Source organism: Sander lucioperca, chromosome 22 (assembly GCF_008315115.2).
Source record: "Sander lucioperca isolate FBNREF2018 chromosome 22, SLUC_FBN_1.2, whole genome shotgun sequence".
NCBI classification, from domain to species: Eukaryota; Metazoa; Chordata; class Actinopteri; order Perciformes; family Percidae; genus Sander; species Sander lucioperca.
The window spans coordinates 2,599,645-2,621,748 of NC_050194.1; the positions used below are offsets into that span (position 1 = coordinate 2,599,645).

At 40.7% G+C, this 22,104-nt stretch overlaps 3 protein-coding genes and 3 long non-coding RNA genes across 9 annotated transcripts in view; 2 read left to right on the plus strand and 4 right to left on the minus strand.

Moving 5' to 3' along the window:
- LOC116059250 (microfibril-associated glycoprotein 4-like) overlaps positions 1 to 22,104 on the plus strand; it is a 114,782-nt gene that overhangs the window by 35,464 nt on the left and 57,214 nt on the right. The gene's annotated exons all lie outside the window — the stretch shown is intronic.
- Positions 1 to 22,104, minus strand: part of LOC116059246 (microfibril-associated glycoprotein 4-like) — a 118,274-nt gene that overhangs the window by 5,037 nt on the left and 91,133 nt on the right. The window lies entirely within an intron of this gene.
- LOC116059252 lies at positions 1,895 to 15,355 on the minus strand. Its single transcript, XR_004107262.2, has 3 exons — positions 15,345 to 15,355; positions 10,997 to 10,998; positions 1,895 to 1,982 (listed from the first exon to the last, which is right to left on the minus strand). It is a non-coding gene; the product is annotated as an uncharacterized LOC116059252 (long non-coding RNA).
- Positions 1,901 to 2,800, plus strand: LOC118494261. Its single transcript, XR_004896378.1, has 3 exons — positions 1,901 to 1,965; positions 2,066 to 2,367; positions 2,451 to 2,800. It is a non-coding gene; the product is annotated as an uncharacterized LOC118494261 (long non-coding RNA).
- On the minus strand, positions 3,140 to 3,669 carry LOC116059253. Its single transcript, XR_004107263.1, has 3 exons — positions 3,482 to 3,669; positions 3,341 to 3,406; positions 3,140 to 3,218 (listed from the first exon to the last, which is right to left on the minus strand). It is a non-coding gene; the product is annotated as an uncharacterized LOC116059253 (long non-coding RNA).
- LOC116059247 (microfibril-associated glycoprotein 4-like) overlaps positions 17,662 to 22,104 on the minus strand; it is a 181,905-nt gene continuing 177,462 nt past the window's right edge. For 3 of the 4 annotated variants that reach the window (XM_031312217.2, XM_031312216.2, XM_031312218.2), the window contains exons 5-6: positions 21,876 to 22,043; positions 17,662 to 17,970 (exon numbers count right to left, since the gene is read on the minus strand). In XM_031312217.2, coding sequence (XP_031168077.1) covers positions 17,717 to 17,970; positions 21,876 to 22,043 — 422 coding nt within the window. In that variant the 3' untranslated portion in view covers positions 17,662 to 17,716. The remainder of the gene's footprint in view (positions 17,971 to 21,875; positions 22,044 to 22,104) is intronic. The other variant, XM_031312219.2, reaches the window with a different exon arrangement.

Consider the following 22,104-nt stretch of genomic DNA (forward strand, 5'->3'; position numbering starts at 1 on the left):
TATTACCAGTCCCGGCGTTATGGGCGGGCTTTAGGGGGCCGGGCCCGCCCCCAGAGTCTGCTGTGCCCGCCCTGGACGGACGAGCCCTTTTTTAACTGACAAGCTTGATTGGTTTGTCAAAACTGATGCGGTTCAAATGGAAATTGACATGCAGCCTGCATGTCAGGAAGCTATCGGGAATTTGTATGAGAGAATAGGTAGCTTAATGTAAACTAAAGAGATAATTTAGGCTATGGATATATGGCGTTTCCTTAATGTTAATCAACGAGCTCCAAGGTTGGTGGAAGAAATTGACAAAGACGGCAAAAGTACAGGGAGTAACGTTAGTTCTGAAGTTGTCACTGCCAAAGCTAGCATTAGCCACGGTGCTGCTAGCCGACACTGTAACCCAAAGCAAGGGTTGTGTGCAATAGTTGTATGTTTAGTGTACATACTGCGCAGTGAAAATTAAGTCACTCTGCTGTTATGCTGTTTCAATACCAAATAAAATCTGTTAAACGTGTAGACCTGTATGCATTCATTCAATGCTCATTTGCAAGATAATTAACATAATGTTACATGATGAGATTTATTTAATTTGTGCCCCCCCAAAAATAATGGCATGCCCGTCCGTGAATTTGTGTCTGGAGCCGGGTCTGTTTATTACATCTTGTCTGATAATGTGTCTTTTCTTTGTGTTTTATTGACAGGTTAACTTGGCTCAACAAGTGACACATTACAACACACACACACACACACATCTCTCCATGATGACAGACTGCTGCTGCTCAGGAATGTCTGTGTGTGTGTGTGTTTGTGTGTGTGTGTGTATGTGGGGGGGGGGTGTATGTGTTTGTGTGTGTGTATGTGGGGTGTGTATGCGTTTGTGTATGTGTGTGTTTCTGTGTGTGTGTGTGTGTGTGTGTGTGTGTAGGTGTATGTGTGCGTGTGTCTGTATGTATATGTATGTGTGTGTGTGTGTGTGCGTTTGTGTGTGTGTACAACCCAGTAGAACACTTAACTATGTACTCAGTAATACACAGAGAACTGAATTCATCTATTTCCAACAATGTCAACAAACATGGAAACAGTATTATTACTTGTAAAATGTGTATCAACTGTAGTCACCCATCTCTTATCTATTAGTGAACTTTGGAGGGAGAGTTGGAGTGATTTCATCAGTTAGATAACAGCTGAACTGTGGATCTGAGCCGGTAAACAGACCTCAGATCAGACTCAACACAAACACACTTTCAACCTTGGTTCTTCCCAGAAGCTGAGTTGGATCATGTATTCTTAACCCAGATTCTGATTGATTTTAGGTCTGAACTCGGTCCTCTGAGTTTTCTCTATGTGGCTCTTCCCAGAAGGTGAGTTCAATCTGTTTTTCTAGAAAGTACTGATTACAATGCACTGCATACTGGATTTGAAAATGTTTGGTTAAGTTGGTCTAGCCTTAATAAACTTGGGTTATTATTTGTAGGAGACAACATTTTAGCGCAGTTCTGTCATCTGCATCAATAAAATAGGGTTGTTTCATTAACTCAGGTAGACTAAAGGTTTGGCATGTCCTTTTGTCGAGGATCCCGTTGATGAAGAAGCTGTATTACTTCGCAGGGTGTTGAGAGGATATTGAGGCCCCGTCTAGATGTATTTTCATTTCCAGATAACTACCTATTTGAGTGGTATCGTTTTTCTTCCCAGTCTATCAGATATGTGCATAACCTTATCGTCCTAATATCACTAACGTCACCCATCGTGGACATGCTCTTACATCTGAGCAGATTCTTTGTGTTGCATTACGGTTTTTTGCAAACAGCAGTTTTCTGTACAACATTGGTGATGCGGAGCACATTAGTAAAGCCACTGTATGCAGAGCCGTCAGAAAAGGGTGCCTCGCTCTGAAACGTTTGTTAAACATGTTTGTAGTGTTCCCTGGACACAAACCAGTGAGAGCCATTAAAGAAGAGTTCCACAGGATTGCAGGTGAATAATGTAAAACCCTTACAATGAATAATTATTAATTATAATTTGGATAATGACATGGTGCTGCAAGATCAGAATAAGTAATTTGAATTTCTTTTAGGATTTCCCAATGTGATTGGCTGCATTGATGGCACACAAATTCCAATCACTGCTCCTTCAGAAAATGAAGCTATGTGAATAGGAAGTCCATTCACAGCATTAATGTGCAGGTAAATTGACCACTGTCACAAAATGTCAAAAACTGTATCACAATACTGCAAGTAACATCTGTCATTCTCTGCACTGTCAAGATGATATGTGATGCTGCATATCTCATAACCAACGTGGAGGCCAGATGGCCTGGGTCTGTGCATGACTCACGGATATATCCTGAGTCTGCCCTGAGCAACAGACTGGAACATGGTAAGCAACCTAAAGCTTTGTACAGTATTATTCACCTGTCTCGCTCCTTAAATACACTCAAATGTATACACTATACATTACAGGAGAGTTTGAAGGCCTTCTGCTGGGTGACAGGGGTTACCCATGCCAGCCCACTCTGCTCACCCCTTACCCTGACCCGGAGCCAGGCCCCCAACGCAACTTCAATGTGGCCCACTGCAGGACTAGAGCCCGGGTGGAGATGACCATAGGCCTGCTGAAAGCTTGTTTCCAGTGCCTACACCACCTCAGGGTAACCCCTGAGAGGGCCTGTGACATTATTGTGGCATGTGTTGTTCTCCATAATATTGCCACAAAAGGACCCCATCCACCCTGCAGATGTCCAGGATGGAAGAGCGGTCAGAGACATTATATGCAGGAATCACTTCGACTAAAACACAAGCACCACCCAAATAAAGACAAATAATTGAATAATTTATATATATTATATATTTTGTCTTCTTTATTTCCTAAAAACATAAAAGCAACAGTTAGGTTTTTTTGTATTGTTCCAATAACTAACACAAGTCACCTGTGACCATGCACCCACCTCTAACTTGTGTTTGAGGATTTTGATTTCCAGATCTGTTTTTATGATCTGGCGGTCCAACAATACCATTTCAAGGTCAGTTTTCTGCATTTGTTTGATCAGATTCATTCTATACAGGTCCTTCACAGGTTAACTGGGAATACATAAAACCATGACATTAAAAAAGAAATTATACAGAATGAACATTCATTCCACAGAAAGAACCTCTGGCAGTTGCTGCACATCTCACTGTATTCATCTGTGCTGTTGAAGTTGATGGACCCTCCTGTTGCCCAGCCATGTTCTGTTAAAAAGTAGAATATCCAGTCAGACATGTCACACGTGATACTGGGTTGATACCACACAGCAGTGTTAAGAATTATGAATGTGGAGAGGACTATCAGGAACATAGTGGTGATATCCTACTTCTGTAGGCCTCTCTGGATCCCTCTCTGTGGCAGCAGACAATGTGTCCTCTTCATCTGTTTCCTCCTGTGAAGATGAGTATTGTTCCGGTAGACTTTAAACTACTTGCATCATTTCTGGAGTATTTATTCGTCTACTTACAGCTTCAAGGAGTTCTGCTGTAGCATGGGGGTCCACACGTGTGAGAACACCATCAGCATCTGTTGGAATAAATGACAAACCCATGAAGGGGGAATAATATATCTCTAAAATATAAATAGGCATAAAAGAAGATAAATATAAGCCTATTACATCTTATGAAGGCACTTGTGTCCTGTGCTGTGGCTGGCTCAGAGGAAGAGCTCCCCCCAGGGACTCCTTCAGTCACTGGCCTTCCTTCATTCTGGCTCAGGGCCAGCTCCTCTGCCTCTGTCAGGTGGTGGTGCTGGTCCTCTACCAGTTTTCCTGGCCTCTGCCTTCTTTCTGTTGGCTGAGTAGAAGTCAAATGTTAATTTAAATGGGCCCTTTTAATTATCAAAGGAGGATGGGCGAGAGGACATCTATGTATGTGAACATTAGTTGGGGATAAACTACAGCACATTCAAATTGCCAATGAATATTTACTCTCATATTTAAAATGTGATTAAAATGAGGTGCAGCCATGATCCTACTACACTTAAGTCTTACCTGTTTGAACTATGTTCTTGTACTTCATTTTCAGCTGCTTCCACCAGCGTTTTTCACCCGCAGGATTGCACCTAAATGAAATAGATTATAGATTCAATATCATTCCACCAGTTTTTACCAATATGTTATATTTGTGATTAAATATGAGCATGGGTGTGTATTTCAGGCCCGTGTGTAGTGTGTGTTCTAACAAACAGTGTAAAAAATGTAATTTCCCCACTGGGAATTAATAAAAAGTATAAATTAAAACGATTGTGTAAATTAAATATGAAATGACAACACTATATTGGAACTTAGACGTTGACCCGAGCAGCAATTTTTTCCCACGCCGTTTCTCTCTCTTTTGCTGCAGCAGCTGTGTTGCTCTTTTTGCGAAATACAGGTTCATACTCGCTGTACGCCTGCATGAGTACTTCCAGTTCCAGGGGCGTGAAGTATGCCGACCGAGTTTTGTTGGTTGTTGCCATGGTGAATCGTAGTATCATGGCTCCATTCATGCTGCCTTTTTATAGTGGTGGTGCACGTGTGTAACCCTGAGTGAACCTACTCTGAGTTGATTGAACCAACTCTAATCAGCTGTTCTGAAACCGCAAACTCAGAGTTTCCATCTCAGGGTAAATCTACTCAGACATCAGGGTTACACTCAGAGTTTGGTAAACCTCCTTCCTGAAACGGACCCCTGTTCAGCACCAGCACTGTCTCTCTCTGCTCTGTCTTTGATGCTGAAACATTTTAAGTTGACTGGAAAGCTGTTTTCTTTGTTCTTTATTACATCTTGTCTGATAATGTGTCTTTTCTTTGTGTTTTATTGACAGGTTAACTTGGCTCAACAAGTGACACATTACAACATGGATTTATAGCTATTTTAGAGTTTTTTAACTGTTAACTGCGTGTGGGTATGTGTGTGTGTGTGTGTGTGTGTGGGGGGGGGGGGGTAGGGGGGTGCGGTGTGTGTGTGTGTGTGCGTGTTTGTATGCGGGTGCGTGTGTGTGCCTGTGCATGTTTGTGTGCGCGCGTGTGTGCCTGCGTGTGTATGTGTGGTCGTGTTTGTGTGCATGTTTTTGTTCGTGTGTGTGTGTGTGTGTGTGTGTGTGTGTGTGGTTGTTCTGATGAAACTCCTCCCTGTGTGAATCTCTTCATGTGAACAGATAAGTTTTCTTTCTTTTTCTGATACATTTTAACCTGCATATCCTGACTAATAACTGTCACATACCAGCCATTAATCCAAAACTACTAATGATTTCTCCTCATTTTACTCAGAAATTAGGTATAATTTCATGTAAATGTGGTCTGTTGACCATAAATGGAATAAATAAGTGTAAAACTAGTGATGAGTTGGATTGAAGTTGGATAAAAGTAGTAACACAGAATTGAGTGATTCATTATAATTGTCTATGCTTCATAAACAAAGTATCAACAAATCTCTCTCTCTCTCTGATCTTCTAAGAACGGTGACACCGTTATCAATCGAGTATTGATTGGTCAGTAGGCGGTGCTTTTACACCAGTTGATCTCTAATCTCCAACTTAACCTGCTCCCGACCAGGTTAGGTGTTCAGCATAAGTTACCACGGCGATTGAACCCGGTAACAAGTGATCCACCTTCGTGGTACAGAAAACCCTGGGTTGAACCTGAAGTTACCTCGTTAACGCCAAATCTTGCTTCATAGTACAGGCCTCTGAGATGGGAACTCAGAGTTTTCGGTTCCAGAACAGCTGATATGAGTTGGTTCAATCAACTCAGAGTAGGTTCACGCACGTGCACCACCACAATAAAAAGGCAGCATGAATGGAGCCATGATTCTACGATTCACCATGGTAACAACCACAAACAAACGGGTCGGCGGAAATACTCATGCGCGCATACAGTGAGTTTGAACATGTATTTAGTTTAAAAAGCAACACAGCGGCTGCTGTAAAAGAGAGAGAATTTGCGTGGGAGAAAATTGCTGCTTGAGTAAATGCGCATATTCTAATATAGTGTATTAATATCATATTTAATCATAAGTATACTATTACTGGTGAAATGGTATTGAACCTATAATCTATAAAAGTCCTAGGCCTACTAATCCCATTCTGAGGCTGCAGCACCAACAGAATTATAATTCATAATCTTTTATTTCAAAGGGTTTACATCATTTACCTGCAATACTGTGGAACTCCTTTTTAATACTGGTTTGTGTCCAGGGAACACTACACAAACGTTTAAAACACGTTTCAGAGAGAGTCACACTCTTCTGACGGCGCTTTGCTACAGTGGCTTTACCAATATGCTCCGCATCACCAATGTTGTAAAGAAAACTGACGTTTACAAAAAAACGTAATGCGACACAAATAATGCGCTGGGATGTAGAGCATGTCCACGATGGGTGACGTTAGTGATATGAGGACGATAAGGTTTATGTAGGCTACATATCTGATAGACTGGGAAGAAAAACGATACCGCTCAAATAGGTAGTTATCTGGAAATTAAAATGCGTCGGGGCCTCAATATCATCTCAACACCCTGCGAAGTAATACAGCTTCTTCATCAACGGGATCATCGACAAATGCTCCCGACCAGGTTAGGTTCACAGGCTCAGTTACCATAGTAACTGACTGAGTTTAAGTTACCTCTCTTTCTGAAACAGAAAACCCAGAGTTCCCCTCATCTCAGGGTTAACAAACGCAGAGTTTTCACTAAACCTGCTTTCTGAAACGGACCCCAGGTCACTTTTGACCTGGGAAGACACCCGGGGTCTCATTTATAAAACCGTGCGTAGGATCCTTCCTATAAGTGTACGTACGACCAAAAGCCCAAAATGGCGTATGCCAAAAAAGTCAGATTTATAAAACCGTGTGTACGCACACCTGTAAGCAATGTTCCCTTTATAAATCACAGATTACCTACAAGTGTGCGTACGTGGTTCAGCCTCTTATCCTGCCCTGTACACGCCCATTTTTAACCATAAATAGTCAATGCAAAGCACCTCATGAATGCTGATCAGTATGTTAATGACCCTGGCAGTTGTTACACGAATCATGATGACTGGTGGAGAAAAAGCAAAAAACTTAGACTCAGACTTTCAGGAATTGCTGCAAATTGAATTATAATTTCGGCCTCCTCTTGCACAGTGTATGGAACCCTGATTATAGACCACATATATTAATACGTCCAAAACGGCAGGCATTACGGCACTCGGAGACAGCTTCGATATACCAAACGTATTAACAGAACTATATATTATATCCAAACAAGCCTTAGTGATAAAGTTGAAGATTATATATAATATTTATTAAAAAACACTTAGCTGTCTGACATTTCCCTCTGGAAACAGCCGGTTGCTCCCAGAGTGGCGAGGACCAGTATTTGGACCGGGATGGCACGGTTCCGGTGCATTGCCCTCTCTACTGGACCCAATTCAGTACATAGAATTTTAATCGGCATATTAGCCAGTCATCGTCATGGTCCCTGAAGTCTCTTTCTCTCCTGATTCTTCCATTAGTGTAGTCCTCCTGCAGGGCCAGCAGTGCCATCATGGAGCATTACGCACGGGGTCATCGCAGTATTTATATGTTTACAACAATGTGATTTTTAACACCTTGCCAACACAGCATCAACTAGTAGTATCCCTCACTCTGAGATACAATCTGAAGATGAAAGAAAGTCTAATAGGCAAACTTCTTCATGCAGGTTTAGTTATGAACAGTATTAAAGTTCTGACTGATAACGAGGACATTAAGTGTAATGATTGCACGAGAGATTAACGGCTGTATTTTCAGACTTTGACATTTGATGATGTATGCGCAGTATTAAAGACAGATATTTAGTTATTTACACTGTGTTCTGCAGTTATCTAATGCTAGGGTATTTGATGCTATGCTGTATTCCATGCAGTCAGGCCGTCTCCTCCTCCTGCGCTCCATAGCGGACAATGTGACGGTGAGACAGTGCCGATTAAATATTAAGAACAAATTTTTATTTAAGATTTGAGTTGGATTTTACAGTGTTTATGGAACAATTATCACTCAGTACAAGCGCAAATAACACTGCTGGATTTCATCTTCATGGTAACGTGGATGATATGGAGTGAAAGAATGTGCATGAGGCATCAATACTAGAAATTTCCCATTTACTCTCTGCAGTCTGATTTCAGTTCACCACCTCACCATCTGCGTCACCAATTCCCATTTTGTCTCCAAAATGTGCGTATGCATGGGTCAGAGTTTGCGTGGAGGACCGCACATTCTCCGGTCAAGTTTGTTTTTTATAAATCACAACCTTTGGTGGGAAGTGGCGTACGCACATTTTCAGCCCCGTTTTGTGCGTACGCCACGTTTATAAATGAGACCCCTGGTGTGATTATTGGCTGCCATTAAAAATAATAAAATGGTTTCAAACCAGTATCCTGACTAATCACTAATATATACCAGTCAGTGATTATCCATAAACATAGGTTCATCTGATCTCAACTACAATGAAAATAATTTATGCTTATTTTACTCCAAAAATTATGTATTATTTCATGTAAATTAAGTTTATTCACCATGAATTCCAAAAATTGTAAAAAAATAAATAAATGTAAAACTAGTGGTAATGAGTTGGAATGAAGTTGTCTAGAAGGTGTAAAATAGAATTGGGTGATAATTTATACTTTATACTTTATAAATAGGCAAAACAAAGCTTTAAAGCACAACACTTTTATTAAATATGAATATGTTTGACCCAGCTCTTTCAGGAGTAAAACAAAGCCACCCTTGTCCTCACAGTTAATACAGGACACACATTTCAAAGATTTTATCCGATACTATGTGATATACTTTATCGTCCCTTTAGGGACATTAGGTTTGGACTTCAAGCTGCATCATTAATAAAGCGTTCACAGTTATAAATAAAGTACTGCACACATCCTGTTAAAACATTCTGCACGTAACACATATTTCCCTAAAACACAATGAAACTATTGCACAATCTCTACAGCCTCAAGCAGCGTTCTTTCAAAGTTTGACAGATGTTCACTCGGAGAAATAAATCCGTAAATTAACAGAAGTTCTGGCAGCTCATTACCCAGACTTTGTCCCGTCATTTAAATGATGTGTAGATACTCGGGCTGTCAGCATTAACACGTTACTCACGATGAGATTAAAGACAGAGCATAACACGTTATGGTTGTGTTCATCACGTTAATCGCGTGCACCAAAACTGTTGGAGAGTGCAAGTCGCCACAGACCTGTGGAGGAAACCAAATCTAAAAAATTAACTGTAGTGCGCTTGCGAAATGGGTGCAACTAACTGCAGAACATCTTGACATCTTGTGCTGTATAATTTATTTTTACATTTTTAAAAAGCAAGCTTAATGATTTTACCTCAGTCTCGTTGAACATCTTTTGATTTGAAATAATCAATCATTCATTTGATTCCCAATCAAGAAACACTGGAAATAATTGGTTTACATCACACACACACACACACACACACACACACACACACACACACACACACACACACACACACACACACACACACACACACACACACACACACACACACACACACACACACACACACACACACACACACACACACACACACCTCCTATCATGGAGACTCTAGGGGGTTACGTAAGGCTTATATCATGTGGACGCTCCGACTCAAATTGAAAAGTCAAAAGTGTGGACCAAACGAGGAAGATGTGGAAGGGCATACTGAAAGATCTTATTGAGGTTGTATTTTAACTGTTCAGAATCAGAATAAAACAGAAAGAGGTAGCTTTAAATGTACTGTACATGATATGAACATAAATTAATGTAATGAAGGTCCTCTTCATTACTAATATTTGTCATCATTCAAATGATGTAGCTCATATTATGTTATTGGTAAAATGAAATAAGAAACCCATGCACTCAGTTTGCTAGTTTGGTTACCTAAACATGTGCAGTATGGTATCATCTTTGTCTGATTAATTGAATGCAGGTTAACTGTTGCTAACTGTGATGGTAAAATGTTTGTGTTCAAGTCCCTCACCTCTGTTGTGTCTCCTCTCCAGGGTGTTCGGGCTAAAAGAGTCCCCAGGGTATCGAGCCATCTTAAAGGTTCCGGGAGATACCATGTCTCAATTAGTGAAGGGGTGTTTGAGTACCTTGATAAGTTGTTCAGTATGTTTGATTGCACTAGGTAACATAATGTAACTTTACAATTATCTTAAATACTTTACAACTAGCTCAAAAACTTTACATCTATCTTAAAAACTTTACAACTTTCTTAAATACAACACATGCTACAACACAAAGTCATGCCACATGCAGAAGTTTTCAGATGATACTGCAATTGTGGGGTGTATTAGGGATGGGCAGGAGGAGTACAGGGGCCTGGTGGAGGACATTGTGCAATGGTGCAAACTCAACCACCTACAACTCAACATTTCTAAGACCAAGGAGATGGTGGTGGATTTCCGTAGGTCTAAGTCTGCTCTGCTGCCAGTCTCCGTTGAGGGGGTCAATGTGGAGGTGGTAAACACTTACAAGTATCTGGGGATACACCTGGGCAATAAACTGGACTGGTCAGCCAACACTGACTCACTCTACTAGAAAGGGCAGAGCCGGCTGTATTTCCTGAGGAGGCTGCTGTCCTTTAATGTCTGCTGCAAGCTCCTCCGGATGTTCTACCAGTCTGTTGTTGCCAGCATCCTCTTCTATGCTGGTGTATGCTGGGGAGGAAGCACTAAGAAGAGGGATGCTGGGTGACTGGTCAGGCTGGTAAGGAAAGCTGGCTCTGTCGTGGGCGCTGAACTGGAGGGCATCACTTCAATATCACATAAAAGGACCCTGAACAAACTGCTCAACATTTTGGACAATGACTGTCATCCACTCCACAGCACTATCACAAAGCAGAAGAGTATGATCAGCTCAAGACTACGCACACTGCCATGCACAACTGACAAACTGAGAAAGTCATTTGTCCCCAGGGCCGTACAACTCTACAATGCTTCACTAAAGGGAAGAGGAGAGAGACTTCTCTGCATAGTCTGTCTGCCTCTCCTCCCTCTCCACCACTTCCACTACCTCCTATAACAATAGTTATGTACTGACTGTCACTGGCCCACTGTTGGCTATATTAGCCCATATGCACAACCCCTCCCTTTATCCTTTATCCTTGCACTATTGGACTTTTTTGCACTACCACCATGACACACACTCATAGAGCACCATACCTGCCCTGTCACTGCAAGCGTCTCATGCTTATACATCTCTTAGTACATTCATGTGGATTTTTTATTTAGTATCTTTGCTTTTATTGTCCATATTATTCATGTTGATTTGTTTGTTTTTTGTTATTTGTTATTTTATCATCCTGTTTATGATGTATGTGTATGTTATGTGTGATGTCTGTAAGCTACTGGGACCTTGAATTTCCCCTTGGGGATCAATAAATTAATTATCTATCTATCTATCTATCTATCTATCTATCTATCTATCTATCTATCTATCTATCTATCTATCTATCCATCTGTCTATCTATCTATCTATCTATCTGTCTATCTATCTATCTATCTATCTATCTATCTATCTATCTATCTATCTATCTATCTATCCATCTGTCTATCTATCTATCTATCTATCTATCTATCTATCTATCTATCTATCTATCTATCTATCTATCTATCCATCTATCTCTCTATCTCTCTATCTATCTTAAATAATTTACAACTATCTTAAAAACTTTACTGCTATCTTAAATACTATACAGCTATCTTAAATACTATACAGCTATCTTAAATACTATACAGCTATCTTAAATACTATACAGCTATCTTAAATACTTTACAGCTATCTTAAATACTATACAGCTATCTTAAATACTTTACAGCTATCTTAAATACTTTACTGCTATCTTAAATACTTTACTGCTCTCTTAAATACTTTACAGCTATCTTAAATACTATACAGCTATCTTAAATACTTTACAGCTATCTTAAACACTTTACAGCTATCTTAAATACTTTACAGCTATCTTAAATACTTTACTGCTATCTTAAATACTTTACTGCTATCTTAAATACTTTACAGCTATCTTAAATACTTTACTCCTATCTTAAATACTTTACAGCTATCTTAAATACTATACAGCTATCTTAAATACTTTACAGCTATCTTAAATACTTTACTGCTATCTTAAATACTTTACAGCTATCTTAAATACTTTACTGCTATCTTAAATACTTTACTGCTATCTTAAATACTTTACTGCTATCTTAAATACTTTACAGCTATCTTAAATACTTTACTGCTATCTTAAATACTTTACTGCTATCTTAAATACTTTACAGCTATCTTAAATACTTTACAGCTATCTTAAATACTTTACAGCTATCTTAAATACTATACAGCTATCTTAAATACTTTACTGCTATCTTAAATACTTTACAGCTATCTTAAATACTATACAGCTATCTTAAATACTATACAGCTATCTTAAATACTTTACAGCTATCTTAAATACTATACAGCTATCTTAAATACTTTACAGCTATCTTAAATACTTTACTGCTATCTTAAATACTTTACAGCTATCTTAAATACTATACAGCTATCTTAAATACTTTACAGCTATCTTAAATACTTTACAGCTATCTTAAATACTTTACTGCTATCTTAAATACTATACAGCTATCTTAAATACTATACAGCTATCTTAAATACTATACAGCTATCTTAAATACTTTACAGCTATCTTAAATACTTTACTGCTATCTTAAATACTTTACAGCTATCTTAAATACTTTACAGCTATCTTAAATACTTTACAGCTATCTTAAATACTTTACTGCTATCTGAAATACTTTACAACTATCCTAAATACTTTACTGCTATCTTAAATACTTTACAACTATCTTAAATACTTTACTGCTATCTTAAATACTTTACTGCTATCTTAAATACTTTACAACTATCTTAAATACTTTACAGCTATCTTAAACACTTTACTGCTATCTTAAACACTTTACTGCTATCTTAAATACTTTACAGCTATCTTAAACACTTTACAGCTATCTTAAATACTTTACAGCTATCTTAAATACTTTACAGCTATCTTAAATACTTTACTGCTATCTTAAATACTTTACTGCTATCTTAAATACTTTACAGCTATCTTAAATACTTTACTGCTATCTTAAATACTTTACAGCTATCTTAAATACTTTACAGCTATCTTAAATACTTTACTGCTATCTTAAATACTTTACAGCTATCTTAAATACTTTACTGCTATCTTAAACACTTTACTGCTATCTTAAATACTTTACTGCTATCTTAAATACTTTACAGCTATCTTAAATACTTTACTACTATCTTAAATACTTTACAGCTATCTTAAATACTTTACTGCTATCTTAAATACTTTACTGCTATCTTAAACACTTTACTGCTATCTTAAATACTTTACAGCTATCTTAAATACTTTACTGCTATCTTAAATACTTTACTGCTATCTTAAATACTTTACAGCTATCTTAAATACTTTACTGCTATCTTAAATACTTTACAGCTATCTTAAATACTTTACTGCTATCTTAAATACTTTACTGCTATCTTAAATACTTTACTGCTATCTTAAATACTTTACTGCTATCTTAAATACTTTACAGCTATCTTAAATACTTTACAGCTATCTTAAATACTTTACTGCTATCTTAAATACTTTACTGCTATCTTAAATACTTTACAGCTATCTTAAATACTTTACTGCTATCTTAAATACTTTACTGCTATCTTAAATACTTTACAGCTATCTTAAATACTTTACTGCTATCTTAAATACTTTACTGCTATCTTAAACACTTTACAACTATCTTAAATACTTTACAGCTATCTTAAATACTTTACTGCTATCTTAAATACTTTACTGCTATCTTAAATACTTTACAGCTATCTTAAATACTTTACTGCTATCTTAAATACTTTACTGCTATCTTAAATACTTTACAGCTATCTTAAATACTTTACTGCTATCTTAAATACTTTACAGCTATCTTAAATACTTTACAGCTATCTTAAATACTTTACAACTATCTTAAATACTTTACAACTATCTTAAATACTTTACAACTATCTTAAACACTTTACTGCTATCTTAAATACTTTACAGCTATCTTAAATACTTTACTGCTATCTTAAATACTTTACAACTATCTTAAATACTTTACAGCTATCTTAAATACTTTACAGCTATCTTAAATACTTTACTGCTATCTTAAATACTTTACTGCTATCTTAAATACTTTACTGCTATCTTAAATACTTTACAACTATCTTAAATACTTTACTGCTATCTTAAATACTTTACTGCTATCTTAAATACTTTACTGCTATCTTAAATACTTTACTGCTATCTTAAACACTTTACAACTATCTTAAACACTTTACAACTATCTTAAATACTTTACAACTATCTTAAAGGACAATTCCGGCGCAAAACAAACCTAGGGGTTAATAACAGATTTGTACCCACTCGATCGTTCTCTTGTCACGTCCAGTTCCTTATTCTTATTGTTCTCTTATTGTGTTTTCTGTTTGTTTCTTGGACTTCCGGTTTTATTTTAACATTTACTGTTGTTCTTCATTCACTTCACTTGTCTTCCTGCCTTTGTTTGTTTCCCACTGTTTGTGATTGCCTGTCTCCACCCTAATGTGATTCACCTGTGTGTAGCTGTCTTCCCATCCCCGTGTATATATACCACCCTGGTTTCACTTGTTCCCTCCCAGATTGTTGTTACTCCTCGTGAGTCTCACTCTCCAGCGTTTCCTAGTGTTTGTTTTCCAGTGTTTCCAGAGGTCTGTACTACGAAGCGAGATTTGGCGTTAACGAGCTAACTTCAGGTTCAACCCAGGGTTTTCTGTACCACGAAGGTGGATCACTTGTGATCGGGTTCAATCGCCGTGGTAACTTATGCTGAACGCCTAACCTGGTCGGGAGCAGGTTATGTTGGAGATTAGAGATCAACCGGTGTTAAAGCACCGCCTACTGACCAATCAATACTCGACTGATAACGGCGTCACCGTTCTTAGAAGATCAGCTGGAGCTCGGTTCGCGGAGAGAGAGAGACAGACAGAGAGAGAGAGAGAGAGAGAGAGAGGTGCGCTCATAAAAGTTAAAACATTTAGAGACCGACAACCCCGTTAACATTCCCTGATGGGTATCTTTATGAAAGATAGATTTTCATCGGAGGGAATTACATATAGGCTATTTGTTGGCTTCTTTAGCCGTATGTTGCCAATGCGCACATCCGTTTAAATTATGTTTTTATGTTGTTGTTTTTTTATTTTCTCTCACGATCGCGCACCACTGCCAGGGTTGCAACTGAAATAAAAGCCTAAAGCAACGACAGTTTATGGAAAGCAAAAGTGTAATTATATATGGTCAGATCTTGGTCCTGACTGATGGGGAAGTGACCAGTTTAGTCTAATGTATTGTAGTGGGTGTACTGTACTGTATATTGGCCAGAATCTGCCTTTGGGGGAGGAGGGGGGCATATCATAGTGGGGGGTCTGGGTGTCCTCCCCCAGGGAAGTTTTAAGCATCAACAACTTCATTTCCTGCATTCCGATACACTTTTATGCACCAATTTATGGTGAAATACCTCCATTGAGCCTATGTGAAGAATAAAGCACAGATGACAATTCAAAATATATCAAACATATAATGGAAAGTATGTTGTTACGTGTCATTGTGTATTTTTAAGTGAGTATATGGAAATCCTGGAGCTTACTATCACGTAGACTACACCACTGGATATTGATAAGCTAAACGTTGTGATTTACGCATAACAGCGTCGGCTTTTTTGCCAGCTTTCCTTCCTGTGTTTTGCCTGTAAAACCGTGTCTGTGTTCTTCATATTTATGTAGAATTATAGTTTGCTCTTCTTATGTAAAATATGCGGCTCTGGTAGATGTTTGCGATTGGTCGTGGTGCGCAAACACCGCCTCTTTTATGTGAACGCACGCGCCGCTGGATTGGGAAGCCCTGGGTTGATTGAACTAGTTGATAACCAGCGTCGTGATACAGGTTATGCGGGACCACGGTTGTTAGGTTAGGTGAAGCCGGATCACTGAAAGAAATCCAGGACATGTTGATCTTGATTCGTAGTACAGGCCTCTGATCTTTTGTTTGTATTTTCGACCACGTCTTCAGCCTATTGGATTTGTACCGTTGCCTGGATTCTTTATTTATGAATAAACAAACTCACCTTCTACTCCGAGTTGAGTCGAGCATTAGAGTCCGACATTGTACCCGTGACATCTCTGGGACATGACAAGATAGATTATAAAGACCCTCATTATGCTACCGTTGAAGAGTGGTGATATTTTGAGCCTTTTTAGTGGTATAAATAGTGATTTGTTTTTACTTTCCCTGTGCCCCAAATACTAGCGTTGTAAGCTAATCAGCGGTCTGCGCTAGCTTGTTTCAAGCTACAAACACATTCAATTAGCATGAAAACATGTCCCAGAGAACGATCGAGTGTGTACACATCTGTTATTAACTCCTAGGTTCGTTTTGTGCCAGAATTGTCCTTTACATACTTTACTACTATCTTTAATACTTTACAACTATCTTAAATACTTTACAACTATCTAAAATACTTTGCTGCTATCTTAAATACTTTACTACTATCTTAAATACTTTACTGCTATCTTCAATACTTTACAACTATCTTAAATACTTTACAACTACAAACCCCAATTCCAGTGAAGTTAGGACGTTGTGTAAAACGTAAATAAAAACAGAATACAATGATTTGCAAATCCTTTTCAACTTATATTACACTACAAAGATAAAATATTTAATGTTCAAACTGATGAACTTTTTTTTTCTTTTTTTTTAGCAAATATTCACTCATTTTGAATTTGGTGGCACGTTTCAAATTGTTTTGGAAATCATTATTCGACATACTATACTATGACTTTTTTTTCACTTGTGATAAAAAGTCATAGTATAGTATAGTATGGAGAAAAAAGTCATAAAATGTCAGTCATCAAAATGATATTGAAAATAAAAACTAAAACTAAATTTAGTTTCTCCCTCATTTTATTGTCATTTTATATTTTGAAATTATTATTTAAACTTTTTAACTTTACTTTGTTGAATTCCGTTTTTTTTTTTAAGTGTAATTATGGGCTGTAATTTTTTTTTCTTTTGACTTTTAATTTTAATAATGAATAAAAGTATCCTCCATAGAAGACAAAGTGAAGACATGAGATCATCTTAATGCTCAGCTTCTTATTTATTGTCACCGTACAGCAGATAAAGATTCACATTAGAGTTTCAAACCTCCACCAAACATCAACTGGCTGTCCTGAACTACAAAGATCTTTTTATACTTTTCATTTTCTTTACTTCTTTCTCTCTTTTAGACTCGTGTTATCAGTTCATGCAGTGATTAACACCTGATCAGACTATATATGTGTTTCCATTTAAAGATTATGGGCCCTACTTTCCTGCTGCAGCCGCCCAACTGGAGACACATCTGACTTTTCTTCCACGTTGCAGCGAGCTGCGACTGCTTTAAACCATCACAGACGGTAACAAGATTTACAAACATCAGTTGGTTTTCTTGTGTTGGTTCCCAGTTTCAGGAAAATAAAACCTGTTGGGAGATGAAATGATTAATGAGAGAAAAGAGAAAGAAATCAGAAGAGATGAGCTGATATTCTGCTGTACGTTGGTCCTGGAGAACTACAGCACAGGACGGATCTTCATGCTGATGGTCTTCAGAGAGTAGTTACGACCTTTCCATTGGTGCCACTCCACTCCAACACCATTGATAGTGCTGTCAGCTCCCCGACGATAAACACCGTTTGGATTTGTATGGTGACAGCTGTTGTACCAGAACGCCCCCAGGAATAATCTGGCACAGTTCCCTGAATAGGAGTCCTGGTCTTTGTCGAAGGTGGTGAACTTCTGTCCGTTGTGAAAATTCAGGGAGTCTCCTACAGAAACACAACAAGTGTATAATCACAACATTATGATTCAACTAACAATGATGTATATTTTTGGAGTGTATTTACTCCAGTAAATACCACAGTCTACTTCTCTACCTACAGTAAGTATAACTAAATAATACATCTATTGAACTAACAACACTGGACTGGTGAGGTTTAATGGCTATTATGGTATATATATTTAATTAAAACAATAAATCTACAGATTGAGTCATCTATAACACTTTGTTCGGTACTTCCCCCTTACCCTAAATCCGTAATAGAATAAACATATCAATTGTGAAAATAATTCCAAACCTATTTATCCTATTTACTCTGAACATTTTATTTATTAAAAACATTTTACACCTCTCCTGGAACCATCACCTTATTGTGGTGGAGAGGTTTGTGTGTCCCTATGAACCTGAGGGCTGTGTTGTCTGGAGCTTTGTGCTCCTGGTAGGGTCTCCAAAGGCAAAGTGGTCTCAGGGGAGGGGCCAGACAAAGAATGGTTCAAAAACCCTATGAAAAAACGAGGTAGAGATGGAGTGACCCTGCCCGGAGGAAGCCCGGGGCCCCCGTCTGGAGCCAGGCCCAGATGGAGGGCCCGTCAGCGAGCACCTGGTGGCCGGGTTTGCCACGGAGCCCGGCCAGGCACAGCCCGAAAAAGCTACGTGGCACCTCCCTCTCCATCCCATGGGCCCACCACCCGTGGGAGGAACCGCTGGGGTCGGGTGCGCTGCCACCTGAGCGCCGCTACGTTGGAGTTCACCCCGGTGGACGAGAGGGTCGCCTCCCTACGCTTGCGGGTTGTGGGGGGGAAAACTCTGACTGTTGTTTGTGCGTATGCACCAAACAAGAGCTCTGAGTATTCGGCCTTCTTGGAGACCTTGAATGGAGTCCTGTATGGGGCTCCAGTGGGGGACTCCATAGTTCTGCTGGGGGACTTCAACGCGCACGTGGGAAATGATGGAGACACATGGAGAGGCGTGATTGGGAGGAACGGCCTCCCTGATCTAAACCAGAGTGGTTGTTTGTTGTTGGACTTCTGTGCTAGTCATGGATTGTCTATAACGAACACCATGTTCGAACATAGGGATGCTCGTACTTGGTACCAGAGCACCCTAGGCCAAAGGTCAATGATCGATTTTATAATCGTTTCATCTGATCTGAGGCCGTATGTTTTGGACACTCGGGTGAAGAGAGGGGCAGAGCTGTCAACTGATCACCATCTGGTGGTGAGTTGGGTCAGAGGGTGTGGGAAGACTCTGGACAGACCTGGTAAGCCCAAACGGGTAGTGCGGGTAAATTGGGAACGTCTGGAGGAGGCCCCTGTCCGACAGACTTTCAACTCACACCTCCGGCAGAGCTTTTTGTGCATCCCTGTGGAGGCTGGGGGCATTGAACACCAGTGGACAATGTTCAAAGTTTCCATTGCTGAAGCTGCGGCCGGGAGCTGTGGTCTTAGGGTCTTAGGTGCCTCAAGGGGCGGTAACCCACGAACACCGTGGTGGACACCGGTGGTCAGGGAAGCCGTCCGACTGAAGAAGGAGTCTTTCCGGGATATGTTATCCCAGAGGACTCCGGAGGCAGTTGCAAGGTACCGAAGGGCCCGAAGGGCTGCAGCCTCTGCCGTGAAAGAGGCAAAGCAGCGGGTGTGGGAGAAGTTTGGAAAAGACATGGAGAAGGACTTTCGGTTGGCACCAAGGTGCTTCCGGAAAACCGTTCGCCACCTCAGGAGGGGGAAGCGGGGAACCATCCAAGCTGTGTACAGTAAGGATGGGACGCTGTTGACCTCAACTGAGGAGGTAATAGGGCGGTGGAAGGAGCACTTTGAGGAACTCCTAAATCCAACTAATACGCCCTCTATGGTAGAGGCAGAGCTGGAGGATGATGGGGGATTGTCGTCAATTTCCCTGGTGGAAGTTGCTGAGGTAGTTAAACAACTCCACAGTGGCAAAGCCCCAGGGATTGATGAGATCCGTCCAGAAATGCTTAAAGCTCTGGGTGTGGAGGGGTTGTCTTGGTTGACACGCCTCTTCAACATTGCGTGGAAGTCGGGGACGGTGCCTAAGGAGTGGCAGACCGGGGTGGTGGTTCCCCTTTTCAAAAAGGGGGACCAGAGGGTGTGTGCCAATTATAGGGGTATCACACTTCTCAGCCTCCCCGGTAAAGTCTACTCCAAGGTGCTGGAAAGGAGGGTTCGGCCGATAGTCGAACCTCAGGTTGAAGAGGAACAATGCGGATTCCGTCCTGGTCGTGGAACAGCGGACCAGATCTTTACTCTCGCAAGGATCCTGGAGGGAGCCTGGGAGTATGCCCAACCGGTCTACATGTGCTTTGTGGATCTGGAGAAGGCGTATGACCGGGTCCCCCGGGAGATACTGTGGGAGGTGCTGCGGGAGTATGGGGTGAGGGGGTCCCTTCTCAGGGCCATCCAATCTCTGTACGTCCAAAGCGAGAGCTGTGTCCGGGTTCTCGGCAGTAAGTCGGACTCGTTTCAGGTGAGAGTTGGCCTCCGCCAGGGCTGCGCTTTGTCACCAATCCTGTTTGTAGTATTTATGGACAGGATATCGAGGCGTAGTCGGGGTGGAGAGGGGTTGCAGTTTGGTGAGCTGGGGATCTCATCGCTGCTTTTTGCGGATGATGTGGTCCTGATGGCATCGTCGGCCTGTGACCTTCAGCACTCACTGGATCGGTTCGCAGCCAAGTGTGAAGCGGCTGGTTTGAGGATCAGCATCTCTAAATCTGAGGCCATGGTTCTCAGCAGGAAACCGATGGAGTGCCTTCTCCAGGTAGGGAATGAGTCTTTACCCCAAGTGAAGGAGTTCAAGTACCTTGGGGTCTTGTTCACGAGTGAGGGGACAATGGAGCGGGAGATTGGTCGGAGAATCGGCGCAGCGGGTGCGGTATTACACTCAATTTATCGCACCGTTGTGACGAAAAGAGAGCTGAGCCAGAAGGCAAAGCTCTCAATCTACCGGTCAGTTTTCGTTCCTACCCTCACCTATGGTCATGAAGGCTGGGTCATGACCGAAAGAACGAGATCCAGGGTACAAGCGGCCGAAATGGGTTTCCTCAGGAGGATGGCTGGCGTCTCCCTTAGAGATAGGGTGAGAAGCTCAGTCATCCGTGAGGAGCTCGGAGTAGAGCCGCTGCTCCTTCGCGTCGAAAGGAGCCAGTTGAGGTGGTTCGGGCATCTGGTAAGGATGCCCCCTGGGCACCTCCCTAGGGAGGTGTTCCAGGCACGTCCAGACCCAGGACTAGGTGGAGGGATTATATCTCCAACCTGGCCTGGGAACGCCTCGGGATCCCCCAGTCGGAGCTGGTTAATGTGGCTCGGGAAAGGGAAGTTTGGGGTCCCCTGCTAGAGCTGCTACCCCCGCGACCCGTTACCGGATAAGCGGAAGAAGATGGATTCTATTTTAGCATTTTTCATTTTTATTTTTCATGACTGTTTAAATGTATTTGTATTGTTTTATGTAAAGCCTTTTTACTGAAATGTGCTACCTGTATAGAAATGTAAAGTTGCCTTACAACCTCCAGCCTGTCAGTCAGTCACCAGGGCATAGAGAACCCTGTTCTGCCTGTCTGTCTCAGAGGAAGTTTAACCGCACCACGACCTGTTTCCCCTCGCCATTATATTTGTGGTGACAGTGGATAGACAGGAAAGGTGGGAGAGAGATGGGGGATGACACGCATCAAAGGGCTGCAGGTCGGACTCGAAGTCGGACTGCTGCAAATGACTCAGCCTACATTGGGCGCACGCTCTTACTGGGTGAGCTAGAGGTCGCCCCGCTGTGTGGAGTTTTGAAAAGTGTAACTGCACTCGCGACCACTTTATCGGCATTGACATGACTCCCTGTGACTTGAACAAAGAGTCGTATTTTCGTCTTTTATTGTGGAAACCTCACCTGCTCCTCCATCAGTGAATCCAGAAACATGCAGTGTGTATCCAGAGGACTCAGCGTCGATGGAGAATGAGGAGTAACGAGCGAACACTTTGTTTCCTTCAAAGTCCTCCATGTCGACCAGCAGCTCGTACCTTCTCCTCTCAGTCAGGTGGTAGAGAGACTCCAGACCTGAAAACAAACAAACATTTAGAAACAGTTTGATGAAGTCATGACTGTTAGTTTGGTTTCA